The sequence below is a fragment of the Marmota monax genome, unplaced genomic scaffold (assembly GCF_021218885.2).
Source record: "Marmota monax isolate L192 unplaced genomic scaffold, Marmota_monax_Labrador192_F-V1.1 WCK01_AAM20220418_F8-fsc00073, whole genome shotgun sequence".
Taxonomy (NCBI): Eukaryota; Metazoa; Chordata; class Mammalia; order Rodentia; family Sciuridae; genus Marmota; species Marmota monax.
Genome location: NW_026692846.1, coordinates 2,147,289 through 2,171,233, shown reverse-complemented (window position 1 = coordinate 2,171,233; position 23,945 = coordinate 2,147,289). Strand labels below are relative to the sequence as shown.

The following is a 23,945-nucleotide window of genomic DNA, read 5'->3' as shown; positions in this document are numbered from 1 at the left end:
ACACAGGGGTGTGCACTTGAGGGAACTGTGGCCCTCTCTTCCTCTTCACCTCTGCTGCTGGGCTGCGGTACGTGGTTCTGCTCGGCCACACACTCTGGCCAAGGTGTGCTGCCTCACCATGAACTGCAAGCTCCAAAACCAAATGGGCCCTCCCATTTGGTTTTGGAAGTTAAATTGCCTCAGATGTTTCATTATAGTGACAGGGGGAAAAATGACACATCCATCCAGTTCCTCATGTCTCAAGGGTACCCTGGGTGGTTCTTTCGTACGCCTGACAGCTTCTGACCATCTCATTCCCCCGCCCCCCCCCCATTTTGTGATTTCGTCATTTTGTTTTGATTCACAAGATCACACCATGTGTCTGAGCCTCTGGGATGTAACCTGTAACGCAGTCTAGCTGCTGCTTCTCTGGACTGCAGCTCAGGGGCCTGGTCCACGTGGGGTCCTGACCAGGAGATGTCCTCCAGACAGGACCCTGCAGACCCGCCTGTGCCAGGCCCTCAGGCCCTGCCTTTCCTCTGCCTCCCATTCCACTCTCTGATCGGGGTTGGAGGGCTGTTGGGGAGACCCTGGTGACGGTGCCTTCTCCTGCGGGCCAGCCAGGCATTTTCAGAGCGAGTTTTTCCATGTTAAACTGCGGGTAACGGAAAGTTCTTTGGCTCATCCAACACACTGCCCACTGGGGCAGATCTGCCCAATTTCTGGGTCCCCTCCTCTGAAGTCAGATGGACGTGGCACCCTGGGAATGCTCGCACCCACCTGACGGGGATGGATGGGGGGAGGGACACACACTTGGAGCCCAGCAACTTGGTGCAGAGAGCACCCGCAGCCCCAGCCCACCCCAATCCTGGACATGCATTGCCATCTGGCTCTGCTGAACCGCCAAATCGGCGCTTGGTGAGCGGCCCAGGGCTCCCTGCTCTGGTGGAAGCTGCCCTGGCCGCCCAGCCCACCTCTTCTAAGCCACGCTGTGCAAGGTCCTCCATCAGGCTGTCACAGAACGTCTCCAGCCGTGGTCACCGTGCCTCCGAGGCCCCAGACCAGGACCCTTTCCATCTTTGCCCTGACAGGATCCCGGGGCTCACAGGTCCTCCCCAGCTCCTGTACCACAGCCTCGGGAGACTACTCCAACCCCGTGCTGCTCCTCTGCGCCCTCTACATCCCAGGTGGGGGCCCTGGGAATCCTGCTCGTGCCCTTTCCTTCTAGGTCACACAGTCCCTAGAAGACTCGGGTCCCTACCAGGGCTTCGTTAAGCACCCCATGCTGGGGGCATACCTCCCCCTGCGGGATGGACGCTCACCTGGGCATCTCTGGCCACACCCCTGGTCCTTGCTCTAGGACATTAACCCTGAGCTCACTTCCCTTCACAGATGTCTCCCGCCATCACTCAGGGTCAACGTGTGGGCTGCTGGGGACAGAGCATGGAGCCCAGCCTAAGGTGGATGATGTCAGCCTGAACACAGATGCCCACCTCACGTCATCACCCAGATGGGCTCTTCCTGGGAAACCGATCCTCCTTGGTTCCAGTGAAGGCCAAGACCCAGGCTCTCTTCAACGGGTCCCTGGTCAGCCCTGCTGCACACCCGGGGCACCAGCCCCAAGTCTGGGAGCACGGCTGCAGCCACGTGGTGTTCCTTCCACACACGAGGCCAGGCAGGCCCCAGCAGTCCCGCCACCTGCCTCTCTGCCTCACCCACTGTCCCAGCCCTGCTCCCGCCCAGCTTCTCAGTATCTGGCCGGTGGGGGCCAAAGGACAACCCAGAGGCCCCCCACTGTGCTTTACCGGAGCCCTGCAGCTCAGCCACAAAGCAGACCTGGGGTGAGCCATTCTCCCCAACCTCCTTCTTCCACAAACATCAGGCTGGAGGCCCAGGCCACCAAGGCCCCACGGCCAGGCCTGGCTCACACCTGTCCTCTCCTGCTCTCTCCCCAAAGCCACTCAATCTGTGGTGGCAGACTGTGCCCTGGTTGCTAGGGGCAGGAGAGGGTGTGGCCCACAGAGGGAGTTCTTGGCCAAGGGAGCTGAAGGGCGAGGAGGTCCTGAAAAGGGATGTGCTTGGACTCACTGCCAAGTGGGAGTGCTTGGACTGGGAACGGAGGCACAGCCACCAGGGCAGGAACAGGTCCCCTCGCTGGCCCCCACCACTACCAGCAGCAGCAGAGGACTGCCCTCTCTGCTGGGATTTGTGCTTATATATGAGAAACACTTTTTGTAATAAAAATCGACAGGTACAAAACAGCACGCCACCCCATGCAGTACCAATTAACATTCATGTCTGCATTTATGTATTTATGACATTGATATAAAATTGAAGAGAATTAACTCCAGGCTCACGGACGGGGCTCCCCTGAACCAGAATCAAGGAGCCGAGCCCGGGCCCTCTGAGCCCGCGCAGCTGCCAAGTCCCCACTCCCCAGGGCTCCGAGGCCCCGGGCTGAGCGTCTTTTCCCCACCTCCCCCCACTGGTGCCGGCCTGCAGAGGTGACCCGCAGCCAACGGCAGCCACGGGCCCAGGGGGCTCAAGTGGGAGCCGGCAGGGGGAGGTCAGACTCACTGCCACTGTCCTGAGTAGACCCTGGCCTGGACCAGCAGGTTGGTGCTGAGGCCAGACTGGCAGGTCGCCACACCCACCCAAGGCCAGGGACAGAAAGGCACCGTGGGGAGACGCCCCACACCCTCTCCAGGCTTCCTCAGTCCTTGTCCTCTCCCTGGCCTGGTGCCAAAGGGGACCCTGGGCCAGTCCTACAGCTCTTCCTCCACCTTCAGGATCAGCCCCGAGAAGACCTCTGGGCCTGGGTGGGCACCCTGGGGACTGTCCTGGGGGCCTCTGGTGGGTCCACAGGCCCCTCCACCAGCAGGGCTACCTTCTAGGATGGAGGGTGAGCCCTCCTGGGCTGGGCGCACTGCCACCAGCCGCTCCAGGGTCCGGCTGAGGGCCTCGACACCATCAGCCAGCCGCTGGCTCTGCTCCGCCAGCCGCTGCAGCAGCAGGTTCTGCTGGGCCATCAGCGCACCCTGCTGCTGCGACCAGGAGGCCAGCAGGGCACCCTGCCGCAGGTGGGAGTCCAGCAGCTGCTGCTCAAACACGGAGGCCTCAGACGCTGTGCACAGGGTCCTCCCGGAGGGCAGGGGCAGCGTAGATGCTGGTGCTGAGGAAGGTGGGGAGGGCCCAAAGGAACCCATGCCCGCGGCCCCTGGGGGCACAGATGCCAGGGAGGCAGGCAGGGAGGGTGAGGAGGTGGATGCACGGAGAGCTCCTCGGAAGTCCAGGGGGTCAGGTTCAGGTGGACTGGGCCCTTCCGGGGTCCTCAGGGGTCTCCACAGGCAGTTGGCAGTTTCATCCTCGTCTTCCTCGTCGGCTAACAGAGGGAGACAGGGGAGGGTCAGTCTGGGCTGGCCACCAGTGGGCAGTACCAGGCACGACAGGGGAGCAGGTGGGAGGCAGCAGACACACGAGGCCCCCTGCCTGCAGCCGTTCAGGGCCAGTCCCCTTGGCAGCTAGCACGGCGCCCTTTAGAGATGCAGAAGGCCAGGTGTGCGAGGCAAAGGCACCTGCTGCAGCAGCCGGGCGGGCCCCCCCTGTCCCCCGCCCCCCCCCCCCCGTCTGCCCACCCAGGGGTCCCTCTATCTACTGGCACCCTGGCCGTTCCTCTGTCTGTCTCTCCACAGTCATCCTCCTGCCCACCCACCTGTTCATCTTGCTCTGTCACCCAGGCAGTCCCACTACCCTTCTCCTCGCCTGGATCCATCCACCCACCTGCTCACCAGCCACTCAGCCCTCACTTACCCTCTGTCTGTCATCCACTTTTTGTCACTTCATTGACCCATCCATCCGTCTTCCCACTGAGCTTTCTATCCAGCCCCGCCCCCCGCCTGCCTTGAGTTCCCACAGTGCCATCTCAGAAGGAAGGGGGGCTGCGCTTCCCAGGGTCCAAAGGACTTGAGCTCCCAGACCAGCTGGGCCTGGTCTCCACGGCTGGGCGGCACTAGGACCTCCCCTGCTTCTCTAGGCTGCCAATTCCTAACCTGAAAGGGGAAGGCCTGGGGCCTCTGGGCATGGACAGGCCAGCAGACATCCCTTCCTGATGTGCTTGTGGGAGGGCCATGCCAATGGGGGCAGGGCATTGTGCTGGTGGCTTCTGGCAGACCACCTGCTGTGTCCACTCACCTCATCTACAGTGGGGGAAGTTCTGGGCCCCACACCCACCGGGAGGAGCTGGTCGGTGTGGCTACCTCCCCTCCTGCTTCCTCCTCCTCCTCCCCATGGTCACATCTCCCTCTGCTGCCCCAGGCATCTGTGCATCCTTCCTGACCAGCTGGTCCTGGGCACTCAAGTCCTCTTGTCATTCAGGACAAGGTCCTCTGTGTGTGTGCCTCCTGATGCACTGGCCTGCAAGTCCCACCCCAGGAAGCTTCTGGAAGGGCCCTGAGTGGAGACCTGTCCATGCCACAAGATGGCTGGGACTGAGGGTTGGACAGGAGCCTGAGTGGCCATCCCAAGGTGCCCCAGTCCCACTCACCAGCCATCACAAAGGGCCACCGCTGGCCACACTGACCTTGAATCTGATGGCCATGATGGAAAATGGGGGAAGGCAGCTGTGACCAGGCCCTGACCATCATTCCGTCACACATTCCTGCTGAATGCCAGCCGAGGCCTGCAGCCACCCACCCCAGCGTGGAGGTCAGCCTCAGCCTGGGGGCAGCAAGCCCCACCTCGCCTCTACCTTCTCCCCACCAAGGCTCTTCGTTTCCTGCTCTCCAAGGCCACCGAGGGCTTTTGCCAAGCACAGTGCATTCCCCAGACCCCCAGGAAAGCAAGGCACTGTGGCTGCCCCTCCCTCGTCACAGCCCTCACACGACCATCCTCACTGGAGCGGGCTGCAGTGGCCTGTCCTCGGGACTCAGCAGACCTTCCCTCGGCTCAGCCGCAGCAGGTGTGTGCTCTCCGGGGAGCCCTCCCACCCCAGCCAACCTGGGGGGCCTCTGAACTCCCAGGGTACCCCACCACCCCCATGTCCAGACTGAATGCCCACCTGTCTGGTCCTTGGGACACAAACTCAAGGGACAGGATCTGCTTGTAGGAGCCAGCAGGGACCAAAGGAACACAGTGAGCAAGTGAGCCAGGGGACAAGGCTGCTGGCCCTCCTTCCTGCTGGACTAAGGTCTCCAGCCTGCCTGGCGCGGTCAGGCCCTCCTCATGGTGGTGGGCACAAGGCGATGGTGGCCCTCAAGTCTGCTCTGGGTCCTGCTCGTGTGCAACAGTGGAGGTTTGTCTCCCTCCCTAAAACCCACCCACACCTCCAAGCAGCAGCCCCAGGCAGCTGCAGAGCCCCGGGCTAGCACCCCACAGTGAGGCCTGGAGAGCGCTCAGGAAGGGCAGACAGGCAGAGCCGGCCAGCCTTCCTGGGACAAGGGGGTCAGGGCTACCTAGGGCAGCCTGCCAGTGAGGACCACAGTGCACCGGCCTCCCCGGAAGCACAGCCACGCTATGCCCACACCCCACTGGCCAGCTCCCACTGTGCCAGTTACAGACCTAACCACCACCTTGTAGGCCAGGCGGGTGAGGAAGCTGAGGGGTAAGGTGGTGGGGAGTCCAAATGAGAGGAGATGGTGCTGACCACTGCGGGAGCCACTCAGACCATGGCTCTGTCCCTTCTTCCCCCCTCCCAGTGCCCACACGTAAGCCAGTGGCCTGACTCAAAGAAGACCATGGGCTTGTCCCTTCTAGGCACAGGCAGGGCCTGGCTTCCCAGACAGATGGGTGAGGGACAAAGGGACCGAGGCTGGGCCAGCCAGCGCTCCTACCCTCAGACCCACTTACTTGGTATGGCAGCCCAGCCCAGCCCGGGGCTCCCCGGCCGCCTCCACACGTGCTGCTGCAGTACTATCTGCAAGTCACCACAGCAGAAGGTGGTCACCAGGTGGAGGCCCACGTTTTGACCAGCCTACATCACCTGAGCTAGCCCCAGGGAGCCGGAGCCCCAGGGGAGCCCGAGCCCAGGTTGGCTGGACGTGCATCCGCCCCTGAGCTCCTTCCCATGTGGGCTGCACACTCAAGAAACGAGGTCCAGCCTCTAAAGGGTCAGAGGCTGCAGGGATGCGGCTCAGGGCCCACTCAAGGATCACCCTGGTGTGGACGGTGTTCGGCCTTGAGAGAAGGACCAGGGCCTGGAAGTGTCCTTGGGGAAGCAGACTTTGGAGGGGGCAGGGGAAAGCCCCTCAGGAAAGAGTGAAGAGGAAAGCCAGAGCCGCTGCGGCTGCCTCGGGCGGCCTCCCATCTGGCCATGGCCCCCCTCAGGGACAGGTCCTGCAGTGCCGCTGAGAGGACAGGGCTGTGAACGTGGGACTCTACGGTGGCTGGGTTCCAACAAGGCCATTCAAAGAGCATGGGGCTGGCTGGGGACCAGTGGCTTTGGGAAGGCACGGCCTGGGCCCAGTCCTGGGGACAAATTTTACACCAGGCAGTGGCCAAGAAGTAGCACCACATGGCAGAAGGCACGTCCAGTTGTCCTGACTCCACTGGGCAAACTCAGGCCACACAGGGGCAGAGGGCAGTCAACACCCAGTGCGGCAGGCCCCAGAGGCCAGCAGAGGCAGGCACTCGCCTGAGACACGTGAAGTCCTTGTGGGAGGGGCAGCGGTCGGAAGGCCTGCCTCGGGAATCAGGCAGCGGACACCCACTGCAAAGGGCCCACCTATGGCCCAGGAGGCCGAGGGCCATTGAGCCGCTGCAGCGTGTGCCCCCAGCCCCATGGGGCCTGCAGAGGGAGCGGCGACTCCCAGCCTTCCAGCGGGGGCGGCTGCTCTATGAGAGAAGGCGGCCTCATCCCTGGAGCCCTACCTTTGAGAAACCCCTAGGCCTCAGGCAGACCTGAGCCCCCAGTCTCTACTTTTGCTCCACCCTCCAACCCAGTCAAGGCCAGGCTACAGGGCGACAGGTCTCCAGGACACAGCCCAGCACGGGGAGGGAAGGGGCAACAAGGCTGCAGCACACCTCTTCCTCTTCTGGGCAGGCTGCAGCTGCCCCAAACTCAAAGTGTCCTGTCACATCAGAGGGCAGCCAGAGAAGGAAGCAGGAAGGACAGCCGGAGGCGCCCCTGGGCAAGTGCACCTGTCAACAGCCCCGGAGCACAGAAACTGTGGGAACCCATGCGCTTGCTCCGCGGCTCACTTCCCCAGGCCCCCAGGCCCGGCCCTGCCTAAGCCCCAGGCTGTATGGGGCATGGCCAGGTGGCTCTCTGACAGCTCAGAAGCCTTGCCTTGAAGGCTCCAGGTCCACAGGGCACCCTCCTGTCTCCTGGCACAGGGCGCTGCATGTGGGACTTGCTCTACCTCAGACAGCCTCTGAAAAGCCCAAGGGCTGTGCAGGCCTCCAGGGGCTAAAGAAGATGGCACTGGTCACCAACCACCCCTCAGGACAAATGCAGAGAGCCGGAGGCGCCCCTGGGCAAGTGCACCTGTCAGCAGCCTCGGAGCACAGAAACTGGAAATCCATGAGCTCGGCAGCTCACTTCCCCAGGCCCCCAGGCCCGGCCCTGTCTAAGCCCCAGAGGCTACCCTTGGACAGGGCCTGCTGAAGAGAGGACGAGTCCTGCTTCCCCAGGCTGGCACTGATCGGGGGGCACTCCCACCCCACTGCCGGCCCTGCAGCTACTTCCCTGCTTCTGGCCTCAGTGCCTATCAGGGCAAGTCTGCTCCTCCCACACAGTCATTTCATTCAACAAACATCAGAGGCATGCAGACCATCTCACAAGAGGTTCCTGGGCACCAGAGAAGCTTCTCCTCCGTTAGGAGAACCAGGGCTACAAGGCCATAGGGGCTGCGGCTGATCGATCAGGGATGAAGGAAGCTGGGCTGGGCCTCACCCAGGGCAGGGGATGCAGGGTATACTCCAGCGTTCCTGCTGCCCTCCAGGTCGGGGACTTGCAGAAAGTACCTGAACACCCAGGCCCCACAGGGCCCACCCTTGCCTGAATCACCCAAGCCTGCCTCAGGAACACAGCGGCAGGCCTCTGCCTTAAAGGAGAAGGCACGAGGCCTCCCTGGGGATGGTAATAGTCCCATACCCCTAGCCTCCCCAGGCCTATCAGGACCTGTGCATCCTGAGGCCCAGCACGAGACCTGTCCTGGACCTACACGTCTCCCAGCCAGGCCTGGCCTTGCCCACGTGTCCCAGCTGCAGGCACCACAGAAGAGAAGGATCAGAGCAGGTACGGCTCCGAGTCCCCCCAGGACCTCCTGCTGGTCCGTCTGAGGTGGGGTCCTGCTGGCTGCCCCACCCTGAGAAGGCTCATCTTACTCCTGGCTCCATCCCCACGTCCTTCCAGAGCTTCCCAGGAGGAGAGTCCAGCAGGCCTGGCTGTGAGGCAGGGTGGTGAGGAGGAGGGGCAGCAGAGGAGGCAGAGTGGAGACAGCACCCGAGCCCGCATCATGGGAGGGCTCAGAGGCAGTGTGGGCTGCAGGACAGGCCCAGCCAAGAACAGAGACTTCTGGAAAAGGTGGTTCCTGGAGCAGCCCCGCAGAAGAAGCGCTCTGAGAGGCCAAGAGCACCAGAGCGATTCTGAAGGGCCTGCTGAGGAGGGCACGCAGTCCTGCTCCCCAGGCCCGGACAAGGCAGGCTGAGGCGGGAAGGCACTGGCCTGGGCTCCTCCTGGCTCTGGCCAAATTCTCCAGCAGCATTCACCAACACAGAGGCCACCTCTGACACCAAAAGGCACAGCAAAGGTTAGTGGCTGGACGTGGCTCTGGCCAGGCAGCCTCCACCTGCTGGTGGCTTGCCATCTGATGGCATCAACCCTGGGCACTCTCCACTCCAGGCCTGGTCCAGCTTGGAGGAGGAGGGAGCTATGCAGGGCAGCCTCCTTCCTCCCAGCCACAGCCACATCTTCAAGCCTGTGGCCACCCAAGCTTGCTGCCTTGCTTGGTTCCTCTGCTATTAACACTTGGTGGCCTAAGGACAGTCACTGCCCTGACCTTTGTCATGAGCACTCCTGAGAAGACAGAGTGGACAATGGCCTGGGGCCAAAGAGGCCTCCCAGCCGCACCACACCAGACGCAGCAGACATGGCAGAGAGGAGCGGGGCCTCGGAGACTGTGCCTGGGCTGCTCAGCCAGGCCCCTGGACCTCAGTCTTTGCACCTCCCTTAGATACACAGAGTAGGGCCCTGTATATCTAAGGGATGCCTTCACCATCCTGGAACTTGTCTCTCTAGAGTGACGGGGAAACGGGGCCATGGGGCCCCAGTGTCCTCTCTAGATACCAGGGAAGGGACGGAGGCACTCAGCTCCCTGCTGTGGCCATAGCTCAAGGTGGCAGCTGCCGTGGAGCCCTGAGCCCAGCAGCAGGTCTAAGCTCCCCAAGCTGCTGCCGCCAGTGGTGGCAAAGGCACTGACCCCCCAGGCCACATGAGACCCAGGGGCTTCGAGTGACTTCAGTTTTTGAGATGGATTTGAGGGTCCCCTTGCTGTACTATGCCAAGGCTGGGGAAAGTCCCAGTGGACCGTGAGCTCAGGGCCAGCATGAACCTGACCCCTCCTCCCCAAATGAGCAGGCCTCTGCCTGGGCCTGGGCCTTGGGTTTCCTACCCAGGAGCCGAGGGGCCGGGAGGGGGATGAGCCGTCTCCTCAGGCCCCCAGCACTCCCCTGGAGTCTCATTCTTTGGGGGCTGTGCACCGGAAGCCAGCCAGCTCACTGCCCAGGCCAGGCCAGGCCAGGCCAGGGGTGGGCTGTGGGGAGGGGCCCACTTACTTGTTGCCTGGCTCTTGCCCTGGGAGGCTGGGGTCGAGAAGGTCTCAGCCACCATGCGTTCCACAGGTGTGAGGATGAATCCAGGAGCCGGACTCTCTGCCAGTTTCTTGCGCACGGCCCCTCGTAGGTCCCTCCATTTGTGCTTGAGGTCACCCAGGTCACGGCGGCAGTAGCCCAGCGCATTCACAGCCTGTAGGATCCTGCTCCACACGTGGTGCTTCCGAGCAGGTGTGCTCCGCAGTGCCCCGAACAGCAGTGGGTAGTGGCGTGCCACCCTCCGCACCAGCACCTCTGTCTCCTGGGGACTGAAGTTGGGTTTGCGTGTCTTGGTGCGGGAGTGGCTGCTGGGCCGCAGGGGTGTGGTGCCCAGCCCCACCCCTGGTAGCAGGGCTGCCTCTGCTGGCTCGGGGCTGGAGGTCTGCCGGCTGGTGGCCTTCCTGCTGCTGGACCCTGGAAAGGCACCAGAGGCTGAGCACTAGGCAGAGACTGTGGACAGCGTGCCACCAGGCCTGTGGTCCTGGTCCTCACAGGTCCCCACATCAGTGTCCTACATACAGGTGACCCACACCCACCAGTTGGGGATCTGGCGACTCTTGAAGCTCCTGCCTGCCAGCTATCTAGGTGACTCCCCTGCCCATGTGCAGGTCAGCCCTGGCTTGTTCCGCTCCCCACAGCTCTCCCATGGGTCCATTACGGGGACTGGGTGGCCTTAGGGTGGACAAGCCATTGTACACACTCTGACATTCCAGCCCAGCCAGCCAGCCCCAGGGGGCAGTGGGCGGTGGCCACTTTAGAGGCAGACAGAAGGCAAGGAGACGGGAAGAGGGATAGGGCGGGTCCTGGGAGCAGTGACGAGGCAGCTCAGCAAGTGCCATGCCCAGAGCAGGCCCTGCTGGGAGCCCAGGCTCTGAAGGGGTACAGGGTGAGTCCAGGAGCAACAGGGAGGGCAGCTGCCAGGCTTAGGCTCCTGGCTCAGGCCTCCACCGACCTGGGAGCAGCAGAGCTCCAGAAGGGTGCCAGGGCCCACCCAGCTCGGGGCGCTTGCTCCTCGTTAGAGGCACAGGCCCGGGTGAGGGGATGGCTGTCAGGGATGGAAGAAGCAGATGAGTAAGTGCAGGAGTCTGGGTCCTGGAGGGCAACCAAGCCGAGGGGACCATTGCCCTGGCCAGGGCGTCTCCACCTTGCAGCTGGGGCCAGAACTCTGGGTGGCAGCAGCTACGGAGAAGGCTGGCACCCCTGGGGCAACAGGATGGCCCACATGTGAGCAAGCCCTTAAAGTCCCCACCTGTGCACCCCAGCCCCAAATCAGGTGGGCACAGGGCCTCTACCACACTGGGTAATGACACCAGTGTCCCTGTGCCCCCAGGGCTCTGCACAAGCAAGGAGGCCACCCATGGAGCCAGCACCTCGCTCAGTCCAGAAGGAAAGTGATCAGAGTAACCACTTCATGTTCAAAATGCCCTAGACCTAACTAGGCAGGCACAGAGCCCAGCGGAGAGGAAGGTCTGAACACTTAAAATTGTCCAGTGTGCCAGGTGCAGTGGTGCACACCTGTAATCCAAGCGGCTCATGAGGCTGAAGCAGGAGGATGGCAAGTTCTAAGTCAGCCTCAGCAACGGCGAGGCGCTAAGCAACTCAGTGAGACCCTGTCTCTAAATAAAATACAAAATAGGGCTGGGGACGTGGCTCAGTAGTTGAGGGCCCTAAATTCAATCTGTGGTACCCCCCCCACCCCGAAAAAAATTGTCCAAATATAAATGGCCAGTTGCTGGGGCCAGAACTTGTGGAGCACAGAGGAAGACAGGGAGGTCCTCTCTGGGGAGGTCAAAGGTGACCCCACAGCAAGGCAGAGCAGAAGGGCTGGGGTAGCAGAGGCCTGGGCGGATGCCACCAGGCCTCTCTGGTCTGTGTCCCTTCTGTTAGAGAAGGCCCTTCTCTCGCAGTGGGTGAGGACACTGTGACATGACCCTCAAGCCTCCCTGCTCCACACGACCCCAGAAACCCTCACCAGCAAGGGACAGGCCTGGGCCTCGGCCTTGGCCTTGCTTCTTATTTCCTCCTGAGAAGCAGGGCAGCTCCAGGGACAAGGGCCTTTGACCTTTGACCCATTGGCAGAGCTGGCCCAGTTCCTTTGGAGTGAGGGGTTTGGGGGATACCATGCCCTGGCCAGGCCCGCAGGCCCAGCCACTGCCCCTGTTCCACCCAGCTCAGGCACACCCATTTCCCAGAGGCACACATGGCTCCTGACAGTCACTGGAGACAGCACCAGACTCTAAGGGGCTCTAGGCCCCCACCCTCCGTATCCTCAGGGCCATGCTGCAGTCACCTGTCCCAGGCAGCTGGCCTTCACTCCAGAGAGTCCCTAGTCAGTGCAAGGCCCAGGGTAGAGGTGGAGCAGGAGGAGAGCCAGGCAGAAGCCATTCTGGGCCTCCGTCATCTTTAGGCAGCTGTGCCCACACCTGGGGGAAGAGCCAGCTGGGGCTACGTGGCCTGAGGGTAGAGTGGGTACCCACCAGCGGCATCTCCTTGCTCCGACGCCATGGAGGCCAAGTCCTTGATGATCTGGTTCACGTCCAGCAAATTGCTCTGAGGAAACAGGATGGAGCTGCATTAGGGGCAGCGTGCTACAGGCACAGAGACTAAGGACACCGTATATGGAGAGCCCTGGGCCAGATGGGAACTAGTGATCAGTTGGTCTGTACTCTTCCTGTCAGAGGAGCAATCTGGGCCCAGAATGGGCAGAGTCAGGCCCAGAAAAGGTAAGTTCAGGCCAAGGCTGCCCCAGGTCAGAGGTGGGGCAGAGTCTGAATGCTCCGCTATCTTGCTCTCAGGCCAAGCCCCAAGCTCTCCAAGCACCCCAGTGCCACAAGCTTCTCAATGCATGCACGAGCACCAGGGTCTGCCTGGGCACGTGTGGTCTAGTGCAGGACATCATATCCCCAACACTGGTGGAAGCCTGATAGAAGCAGGCCAGAAAGTGTCCAGCACAGAGCACTTTGGCCACACCACCTGCAGGGCTGCACTCCTATGGATACCCCATCCCCACTCACCTGGGACACAGCACACCTGCCCCTCTGTGTATCAAGGAGGGGCCAACACACAGGTGCTGCTCAGCAAATTGGCAGAGTGGGATAGATGAATAGGATGGGTGGGCAGGTGGGCCGGTGGTGGATGAAGGTCGAGTAGGCCATGGGCGGCAGCCCCATTGACATCCAAGCACTGAGGCTCTGGGAAGCTGGAGAACCGGGCAAGGGAGTGGACACCAGGGCCAGAGGACTTGGTCCCTCCATGTTGCATGTTACGCTGGTCCTTTGCCTCCTTTACACTGTCCGGCTTCACCCTGACTTCTGCCCAGCAAAGTGGCCATGAGGATCGTAAGGGACATGGCCATACCTCCATGACCTTTTACATCAGACTGTGTCAAGAGAAGGGTGCACACTGCCACTTTTGAGCTGGCACCAACCAAAAGGGAAGTCCTAGCCCCAATGGACAGGGAGGAAGGGGGGACTCAAGAGGCCCCAGGATCACCCTGGCCTTTCCGGGTAGGAATTCTGTCCCCTGTGCCCACTCCTGGACACCCCACCATTCCTGAATGACGTTCACACAGGGACAGTTTCTCCTCTAGCCAGTGCTGAGACCCTGGGAGACCAGTCCCCTCCGAGTCAGGCCAGCTCACAGAGCCTACACAGGCACAGCCCTGCTAAGCCTCACACGGTGCCTGGCACGAGGCTGGGTTTACTCTCAGGCCGGGAAAGCTCCTCATGCCTGCTGAGGCTGCAGGAGGGGAGCCACAGCCCCGCCCCAGCACGCCCACTCACTCTGCAGCTCATTCTAGAGCCAGGATTGATTTCCACAAGGGTCATTTCACCCCACTGAAAATATTACAGGGAAATTCATTTTCTTTTTAGGAGTGTTCTGGGAAATGAAGCAATTAGCATGATCTTAAACCGACATGTACTATCAATTGCAATTCAATTACTGGGCTTAAATATGGAGCAGGGGTGTGTGGCTGCTCTGTGGGAATGGCCATGGCCGGGAGGGTGCTGAGGAGCATGGGGCTGGGCTCTCGGCTCAGCTAGGGTCTGTGGCACCCAGAGGGTGCCAGTCAGGAGGATGGTGCTGGCTAGCCCCAGACCCAGACAGTTTCTAGGCTTCTCCTTACAACCACATGCTCTAGAAATGGGGTTCCTGGCTGTGAGTGCAGCCTAGGATGGAGACGTCAATGTCAAGCTGAGGGCTCCTTGTTCAGCCAGGCCGCAGACTGATCCCACCTCCGCAGATTTCCAGGTTACTGACACAGCTCTTTCAAAGAGCAGGCGCTGACCCTGCCAAGCACCAAGCCTGGCTCTGGTCACTGCCCATGCCAAGGCCCGCGCCCCAAGCCCGGCCTTGGCTACACTGGGTGGCAGACTCCTGAGGCCTTCCTATGGGCTCCACAGGCTGCAAGTCACGCCTCTCCCCACCAGGCAGTTCACTCCACAGAGAGGGCAGGGGAGCAAGCTGTCGCACAGAGGGCAGCTTACATAGGACACACAGCTAGGAAATGCTAGAGCCAGCACCCAAACCCAAGGCCAACCCAAGCCCAGTCCCTACCTACACATCAGTCACCCACAGGGAGCTGGCGGTGCCCAGGACTTCCCATGGTGCAGGGGCCAGAAGGGACAGGCTTCACGTGCACGCACGAGCGCTTCTTTCCACGAGCAGGAGCTGCAGAGGGTCACTGGTATCAGGGTGCCGGGCTGTCCTGCAGGAGGTAGGGCTCAGAGCCCCTGCCCAGCCTATAGGCCCCAGCCTTAGTGAGGGGACATGGAGAAAATCAGGGGCAGGGAGGAGAATCAAGGGCAGGACCACAGGCCTAGGGACCCCACGGCCCAGGAGGCCCAGGCTACTGGCAGGTGGAAGCAGAGCAGCTGTCCTTCCCGCAGCCCAGCCTGCTTCTCCCCACAGCTCCACATGCTCACTGCACTAGCTGTTCTCTGCCTGGGAGCACCGACTCCTTCAGCAGGGGGGACGAGCTTGGGCGTCCTCGGGTCCAACCCCTGACGCACCAACAGGGCACAAGGGCTTTCGCTGTGGGTCGTGAGCTCACTGGAGGTGGGGTGGCTGAGGCTGCTCTCCAGTTCACAGTGGGTGTGCTGCGGCTGCTGTGGGCCTTCTGCACAGCCCGGGGTGCCCTCAGCTGTGGCTAGGTCTGGCTGCATGTTGGCTGCCACTGCCTGGCCATCGCTGTCTATCACGGGCTGTGGGTGCCCCAGCCAGGTCCCCACGGGCCCAACTAACCACACACACAGCACCTGTCAGGGCCCCAGCAAGCTCTGTCACAGAGGACAGAGGACAGGCACAGCAAAGGACTCAGTCTATTCCTGCTGAACTCAGCAGAAAGGGGCATGGGAACAGTGACAACTGTCCACTGGCATGAGCTCGGACACATGGGAAGTTAATTTGTACCACAGTAGTGCGGGGACACACACAGACACCCAGGGCTGGTGCGGGGGACACAGACTGCGAGAAGGCAGTGGCTTCCAGAAGAGTGACCAAGACTGCCCCAGCAAGGGCTCTGACCCCTGCCGTCAGGGCCACACCAGATGTTCTACTGGCCGGCCTGGAGTCCCACGTGAGCTTTCACAGGAAGAGCCCCTTCCTCCCGGGCTCCCTTCTCCTCACCATGCTGCTCAGCAGGCAGGGCAGCGGCGGGTGCAGGAGCAAGGCCAGTCCCACGTCCCCCGCCTTCTCTATGGGACACAGAAGGCCTGCTCACACTGCTCAGACCCTCCGTGGGGCTCCCTGATCAATGCACACCAACCATCTTGGACAAAAGGAAACCTCGGTTCTGCCCTGGGGCCAGCAGAGCAGCCGGGGCGCCTCAGGTCCCACCTCCACTGACACAGAGAGGCCTGCAGGCACGGCATGGTGAGCCTGAGGCCACAGACCCCTCCTTGTCCCTTGTCCCCACGTGAGGCCTGCAACCCAGGCCACCTCCAGGAGGCCAGGACACCACCGTGGCTGTGGGGATCTCCTGGTGCTGCTCAGAGCACAGGTGAACCCAGCCACACGAGCTCTCGGAGGAGCCCCATCTGGCCTCCAGGATGAACAGGAATGGGCACCCGTGCCCTGAAGACAGCCCCTGTGGCCCTGGGTGCCCCGAGGCCCCAGGCCCTCTGCAGGAGCTCCCTCAGGAAGGTGAACATTTGCTTTCATCCCCTTCTCCAGGAATAAGGCATGGCTTCCCAGCTACGTCTCCCCCTCCAGCACCCAATGCCATGTGCGAAACAGAGGGATGAGGGGCCCCAAATGGACCTGCAGTGATAGCAGAACCAGGCAGGTGGGACCTAGACCGTGCGTCTCTAGTGGGCCCATGGTGCCAGGGCGATCTGAGGTGGGCAGCTGGTCCAGAAGGGATCCCCCTGGTTGCCATCACCACATGGGCATTGGGCAGATCCCAGTGAGGCCCAGCCCCCACATACACCTGGAGACAGGGTGGGAGCCATTCCCAGGCAGAAGTCTGCCTTGAGGTCTGGAGTGACACAGGTCGATACTGGGCCTAAGGACAAGGGACCTACAAGCCCTAACACCCTCCCACCTGGATCAGGGGCTGCCCAGGAGGGAGCCCTCTGGGGCATCAAGCAGGCCCAGGGCAGGATTAGCGGCCAGGTGCTGTAGCTGCACATGCTGACACAGGCAGCTGGAGGCAGGAGGCCGTGGGAAACTGGCCAACACCAGCACTTGGTAAAGGCTGGAATCATGATTCCTCTAAACCCAGAACTCCTGAGTGCTCTCATAGAATCTCCCCTCACTGCTACCACGGAGCCACCTCACACGGACATAATAAAACCTCGGCATATGTGTGTTGTGTGTGCTCATGCACACACGTGTGGTATGTTTCCTCTGCTTTTACGGACAAGAGAACACCACTGCACTTGTCTCAATCACATACTCTCTCCTCAGTTAGAATCCTGGCACCATCGACCCACAATTGCACTTAACGGAATAGTCAAATTCTGTTTACTTATTTTATTCACCTACCCATAGCTGACAGTAGCCACACCAATCACACCCCTGCCACCAGCTGTGTGCGCCCAGTGCAGGGAGGGCGGCTGGGGCTCTAGGCAGCCTCCTCATCTGGTCCTCCGCCCTCCTGGGCCTGCCAGGTAGCCACGGCAACATGCTGCTGGTATTATGCTCAGCGCCTGCACCTGAGCTGGGTGACAGGACAGCTAGGACACTCCAGCAGGTGAGACGGGCAAGGTGAGGGGACGCAGCACATGCAGCATCTGGCCAGTGGGCAGAGTAGGCTGGGCAGAGGCCAGGGAGCTGGACAGTGCCACAGGGCTGTCACATATGCGCAGTGGCCCAGGGCCACGTGTCCATCTCTTCAACCTCATGGCCCAGGGACAAGTCAGAGTCTGCTATCCTGCAGACTGGTGCAGCACCTGTGGCCAGGGGTCAAGTCACACCATAGGGGTGGCTGGCCTCGTGGGCTGGCTCTTTCCTCCTCTGAAATGGGACTAACCACGAGGCAGCTGTGAGAGCATCGCAGCAGCACAGCCCTGTTCTGAAGCCAGGCCAACTGGCCGAGAGTCCCGTGAGCTCGTCCACACATGAGCTGTGACCCCTGAGCCTCTGCTCCTCCTTTGCTAACCTCAGCCCCTGCACACCCACCCCCAGGGGTCTTGTGTGGGCCCAAGCTGTGCCCACAGCAGCAGCAGCACCCACTCCCAGAGTTCCCACAGACACCCTCACCTACCTACCTGGCACTCAGACCTCCACCCACCTGCATGTTTCCACACAAATGGTCACTGGCACCCCTGGTGTCAGGATCCTCTGCCGTGCCAGGAAAACAATAACCAGAAATGCCAAACTGCAGACTCCATGGGGCTTATGCTCCAACAAAAGGCAGTAATAGTACCCAGGCAATCAAAGAACGTCCCACAGAGCTCAGGAGGGTGGGCTCCGGAGGCGGGCAGCACTCTAGTCTGAGCCCACTGGTGAAGGGAGCTGCTCCAGTGTACAGAGCAAGGCTTCAGGCCAAGGGTCAAGTGCAAAGGGTGGAAGCAGGTCCAGCAGGTCCCAGGGCCAGGAGGAGGCCAGGCTGCTGGGGGACAAGCACAGAGGGCTGCATCTCCCAGAGACAGTGATACGAACCACCCACTCACTCGTCCTGCAAAGTGACACTGGCATGGCTTGCCAACTGGGGATGATGGTCCATCTCCTGGTCCTGGACAGACAGAACCTGGCAGAGATGCTGCACAATCTGCAAGGCCAGAAAACAAAACAGGGCTGGCTCCTTGTCAAGACGTGATCCCGAAACACGACACTAGAAGAGACTGGTATGGAGTCCTGCCGAGACCCCAGGTCAACCTCCACCAACAGGCAGCAGGGCCAGGATGCTGGAGGGGCTAGAACCAGTCGCCATGGGTTCAAGCCTTACCTCAAGGCTTCAAGGTGCAGAGAAGCTGTGGCTTGGCCCTGCTGCAATCCTGACTCACTGAGCCTGCAAGCACAGTAACCAGATTTCATCCCTAAATTTTGAGGCAAGCAATTTTGACCACTGTAACCAGCACAGGGACCAGATTATTCTAAGGTCCTTGGGGGGCTTAAACCATGGCCTTGGATCCCTGGATGCTTCTGTCACTGGTGGTGGGACCCAGGTCCCTCCCCTTGAACCAGGCAGGTTTCGATCACTTAACTACAAAGCACCAAGGGAAGTGACACTGTGTACCTTCCATGACTGCAACACACACAAGAAGAACTGAAGGGCCACACGAGAAGTCTGAGCACGTGGGGCGGCCACGTTGTGGGAAAGCCCAAGCTGTGCAAAGTGGCCAGATGGAGACAATCCAATGAACAGTGCAGCTGAGCCTGGCCTGAGACATCCCAGCCCACGTTATCAGAGGCAGAGTGGAAGAGTCTTCAGCCTCCAGCTGTCCAAGTCACCCTTGGCCTCTCAAGTCTTCCCACTGGAGGCTCCAGACAGCAGAGTAGATACTACCCAACCCCAATGAGCTGTGTCTACATCCTGATGTTGAACTCCATGGTGGCTTTTTCATGCCACTGAGTTTTAGCACAATTCAGTTCCATGGGGCTCCTCAGCAGGTGGGAGGCTGGACTAAAGGGCAAGAAGGAACGTGCATGTTGGCTGAGTCCTGGCACTGGGTTTCCTTTGCAGTGGCAGCCACCCTATCACATCTTGGCCAAACAGGGAAAGGTCATTCAGGGCCCACCTGGGGGACAGGGGTGGGCCGCCCACCCAGAGGAGCCACAGGAGGGGATAGGAGGGAGGACTGAATGACTCCAGGGACCAGACAGGACCGAGAGCCACACGGGTCCTCAGAGAACTGAGGGGATGGCCAGAGGGAGAGCAGAGAAGAGGCAAGGCCCTACAGGAAGGAGACACAAGAGCCAGGGGTGTTGGGGGCCCCCGCAGGGCTGAGAAGGGCAGTGCTTCAGGACCAACCAGGTTCAGCATTAGCAACCGGGACAACAGAGAGGTTCCCAAAGCCATTCACCCTTGCCACAGGGATGTCCATTTGCAGAACGCCTCACAGCCCGTTGAATCCACGGTCTCATCCAGCACAACTAGGAAGCCAGGACTCAGAGAGGGATAAGGAAGGAGTGGCATGAGGATGTCGGGGTCTTGACTTGCCACCACTTGCCAGGGGCCCTACTGTGTGGCTGCAGGCCCCCCACCTCCTCTTGGGGTCTTCAGGCCAGGCCTCAGAGGGTGGAGATGGCCACCCTGGGCACAAACTCACTTCTGGCTGAGCAAAAAGAGGTGGGCTGGTCAGCAGCATGCACAGAGTCCCTCAGCTGTGGAGCTCTTGGACAGGCCTGAGTAGACAGACAGAATCCAGAATGCCAGGGCAGAAGACAACCCTGGGGACAAGGCTGTCCACCCTGGAGAGGGACAGCAAATCCTGGACGTGACCTAATTGGGTACTCAGACACCTCTCGCCATGGTCCATCGATCTTGCTTCCTCTTCTTCCACACCTGGCCTCGCGCTGCTCAAACACAATTAAAGCTCATGCTCTTGATAATGAGATGGACAGCTTCTCCATCTTCACAGTTCAGCCAGGCTGATAGCCAGGAGGCCGGGAGCTGCCAGCATCCAACACCCTAGGTCCTGGGAGGGTGGGGCTCCCTCCTGGGACCAAATCCAGAGAGGCACCCTAGGGTAGGAGACCAGAGATAGGCTGCCTCAGATCATAAGAGTCTAAAGGTAGGAACAGGCAAGCAGTGGGTGTAGTACAGGGCCCTGGGGCATGCCTGGCCCAACACCCAGGTGCCTATGCCTTGCCTAGGAAAAGGCAGACAGCCTGGGGTAGAGGTTCAAATGCTGGGTACTGCGTCCTGCAGAGACAGGCCTCCAGGTCAGGGGTCAAACTGGGTTCCACCTCATAGCCCCCGTCATGGGAAGTGGATGACATTCTCTCTCGAGGAGCTGCATGCAGGGTGGATAAGTGGTGCCCTAGCCTACTCCTGCTTACCCAGCTGGACAGGGGCCTGTTTAGAAGAGGCCTCAGTCACAAGGAGAAGGCCGGGCACAGCTCATAGGCCAAGCAGGTGAGCAGGTTGTGAACACCCAGGTACGGCAGGGCTCTTGCCTGGGTCTGAGTCTCTTCCTGCACTGGGTGGACTCTGCCTGAGTCCAGCACTGTTTTAATGTTTTTCTTAAGTCCACTGTTGTACAAGAAGGAGAGAAAGGCTCTTGCAAAGAATGTGTCGTCTCCAAGAGGGCCAGCCTACAAAACTACTCATCAGCACCATCAAGAGCGTCAGTCATGAAAGACAGACCCAGGAACTGTAATAGACTGGAGGAGACCAGAGACGGGACGAATCAATGTAACAGGAACTCTGGACTGGGTCCTGGAACAGGAGACAACTCTTAAGTGGGAGAACCAGGGGACCTGGAGACAGTCTGGGGAGTAGTTGGACCATGGTGGCAACATTAACCGGCTGGTTTTGATAGCTATACTACAGTACAACACTAAGAAAAGCTGAATGAAAGTCCAGGTCCTTTCTGTGCTATTTTGCAGCTTTTCTTTAAATATAAACTTATTTTTTTTTAAGTTTAATAATATTTAACAATAATATTTAACAAACAAATGAAAACAAAGAGGCTCCCTGGCTTGCTGGGAGGATCTAGCCTGAGGCCAGGCATACACGCCAAGCCCTGCAGGACGATTCTGGGGAGGGGGACGAGGGAAAGGATACAAGGTGGGCCACCAATTGACTGAATGGGGGCTCCCAGCACAGACAGCTCTGCACACCCCCTCACAGTGCCCGGCGCCAGGCCCAATCCAGGACTTCTCATCAACCACTCACCCAGAACCCTCCCACATCCCCGAGGCGCTCTGGAATTTGCATGACTACCTTCAGATCTCTAGAGGTGGGACTTGGGGTTCAGGCATCCCTTTGTGGCCTGCCCTCAAGGACTTACCTTAAAGCAAGGTGGTGGCATGAGGGCATCTGACACAATAACCCACTGTTGCGACATCAGTCATCCACCCTAGCCTCAGTCTCCCCATCCACACCCCCATGTTTACCCAAAAAGGTCAGTTCTGAAGGGAAGACCACAAAGGGGCTCCTGGACCTCAAGTCTCAGTCAGTGATTCCAAAATGTTCCCAAACCCCCAGGGGATGTGAAAGGGGGGAGTCCCAACTCCAGTGGAAGTACGCTGTGCAGGGAGAGGAAGGCACCACTCTGCCCTCCTGAGGCTGCTCCCAGGCACCCCCCTGCGCACACAGGCCTTGCTTTGCCATAACTCCAGAGCAACTGGCCCATGGGGCCCCCAAGGTGTGGGCCATCTGCTACAGTCACATTACTCCCTAGAGGCTGGCTGGCTGGCTCCCACCCTCCCTGATCCCAGCAAGCTGTGGTCACAGGACCCACTGCAACCTGGGGGAAGGTTTTCAAAGGCTAATGACAACAGGTATTGTGCTCTCTGTGAGTGACCGTGGTCCGCATGACACATGCCACCCACTGCCCTTCTGCCTGGCACTCGGGACTAGCTGTGTGCTGGGCCAGGCTCCTAGGCATTGCGGAGGAAACTGAGGCTGAAAGGCGAGGTCTGTGCAAGAGGCTCCCCAGCTGAGCCCCAGCATGCTGTTGAGCTGAGAGAGGCACTGGGATCATACCAGCCCCAGCCACCCGCGAGGGCCTCTGGTCTGCACACAGGCCCAGACCCTCCTATCAATCCTGCATTAAAACCATTGTTCTAGAACAGTCCAGAGCCCCAGCTCAGAGCCCCAGGCTGGGTCCCTCCATCTCTCAGCTGGGCCCATCACCCCTGGGAAAGCCCCATTCTGCACACACCCTACAAAACCGGAAAACACATCCCGTCCCACAGAGAAGGGCCTGGCACATGGGCCGCCAAGGCCTCTGATTTTGAACCTGACCCTGGGGTTACTGCAGTGGCATGAGCCACTTGACTGTCACTGTCCACCCAGAGCAATCAAAAAAGGTCACACAGGTCCCAGGTGGCCCTTAGGCCTCTGCTCGGGCTCTGGGAGCAGGACCTGCAGGCTCGGGATGAGGCCTCCCAGTGAAAGGGCAACAGCAGCTCCCACGACCCGCCTCTTCGCCTCTGCTGTCAGGTCCAGGAGGCCCATGGCCCAGGGCCACCCTTCCCTGAGCTCAGCTTCGGCTGCCTGGTATGGCTCCACACCCCAGGGGTCTCCGTGGGGGCCGTGGAACCTGTGGCAGCACATGCTGCTCCTTCCGGCTCTGCTCCCTGGACTCAGCAGCTGGCGGTGTCTCCCTGCTCCCTCCGCCTTCTGAGAGCCACTCTGTGCTCAAGGGACAAGCTAAGCCAGTGGTTCCCAAGGGCTGTCCTCGGATAGGTGTTGGGTTTTAGAGCTGCCGGGGGCAGGCCCACAACCCTCCCAGACTTTCTGGGACCCCGCATCCCTATCTTAGCTCCTCCAGGGTAAGAGGCCCTTGCGGTTCCAGCAGAGACAAAATCCCCTGCGGGTGTTCAGTGTTCTCCGGATACCTCCATCTAGCCAGAGATAAGCCCAGCTATCTCCCACCAGGGCCAGGCTGGGGCAGGCAGCGACCCTCTCTGAGAAGCTGGAGTGGGGGACGGCTTCTGCAGGAAGGACACATTCAGCAGGGGTCCTGGGACATAAGCTCTCCTCCACCAGCCTGGGGAGTGGGGTGCAGCAGAGGCAGGGAGGAGTAGCCCAGAAGTGAGGGCCCAGGAAGAAAGGGGAACAAGCCAGGGCCACTTGGGGTGTCTCTGGAAGGAGAGAGAAAGCCCTGCTAACCGTCAGGGAAGCAGAGGCAGAGACAGGCCTGGGCCAGTGACTTGGCTTACTAACTCGCCCAGGTTCCTGTTCTACCACCTGCTCTCAGGGGCCTTGAACTTCAGAAGCCCAGCCCCTGGGAGCTGCAGGCCCCAGAGCCCCTGCAGACAAGGAGGTCCCAGGAGAGGGAGGAGAGCACACTGGGCACAGACCTAGGCCCAGTGGAGCCACACCCTGCCAAGCTGCATTCTGCACACACTTCAGCATCGGGTAGGCCAGCCAAGAGTCCTTGGTCTTCAAAAACCAAGGGCACGCAGCAGCTGACCCACCCTGCATGGGCCCTGGGCTCCCCTGCCACCTGGGGCAGCATCCTCAGCCACAGGCTATCCTGGACAGAGGGCTAGAGCCCTCAAAAACTGCCATCGGGGGCCCCAGGCAGCAAGGTTCCTTCCACAGTGCTAGGGACCTCCTGGAAGCCTGAATGGGCAGCACAGCAAGCAGTGGGTGGTGCCTTCACAGCCCCAGTGCAGGGCTGGCTCCCACCAAGGCCAGGAGGAGGAAGTGGGCTTGGCTGCCTGGACTCTGGCCCCACCTCCCACCCAGGCTACCAGTGACTGCAGTCCCAGCCACCTCTGTGGGCAGGGAGCCTGGGGTGAGCCTGGACACCCACACTACCCTCGCAGAGACCCACCTCCACCTGCAGGATGGCTTCCTCTCGCAGCCGGATGGCCTCCAAGTCCTCCTCGGTGACGTCTGGAAGCAGAGCCTGCTCCTGGCCCTGCCACGTGTTGTCGCCGCCGTTAAAGATCTTCTCATCATCAGCCAGCTCCACAAAGGGGGACTGGGGACTCTGCTGATGACAGACACAGGCCCTGTTGTCACTCACGGACTCTTGCTTACCCCGTGCCCAGGACCTGGGCTTCTCCCCACAGTCCCTGGCCCCTGTAGA

The 23,945-nt window shown here is 60.7% G+C and overlaps 1 protein-coding gene across 4 annotated transcripts in view; it reads right to left on the bottom strand.

The window, feature by feature from the left end:
- Nucleotides 1–2,258: 2,258 nt before the first annotated feature.
- Nucleotides 2,259–23,945, bottom strand: part of Tsnare1 (t-SNARE domain containing 1) — a 116,784-nt gene continuing 95,097 nt past the window's right edge. For 3 of the 4 annotated variants that reach the window (XM_046449016.2, XM_058580841.1, XM_046449017.2), the window contains exons 9-12: nt 23,688–23,849; nt 12,264–12,336; nt 9,751–10,200; nt 2,259–3,361 (exon numbers count right to left, since the gene is read on the bottom strand). In XM_046449016.2, the coding sequence (XP_046304972.1) occupies nt 2,745–3,361; nt 9,751–10,200; nt 12,264–12,336; nt 23,688–23,849 (1,302 nt within the window). In that variant the 3' untranslated portion in view covers nt 2,259–2,744. The remainder of the gene's footprint in view (nt 3,362–9,750; nt 10,201–12,263; nt 12,337–23,687; nt 23,850–23,945) is intronic. The other variant, XM_058580840.1, reaches the window with a different exon arrangement.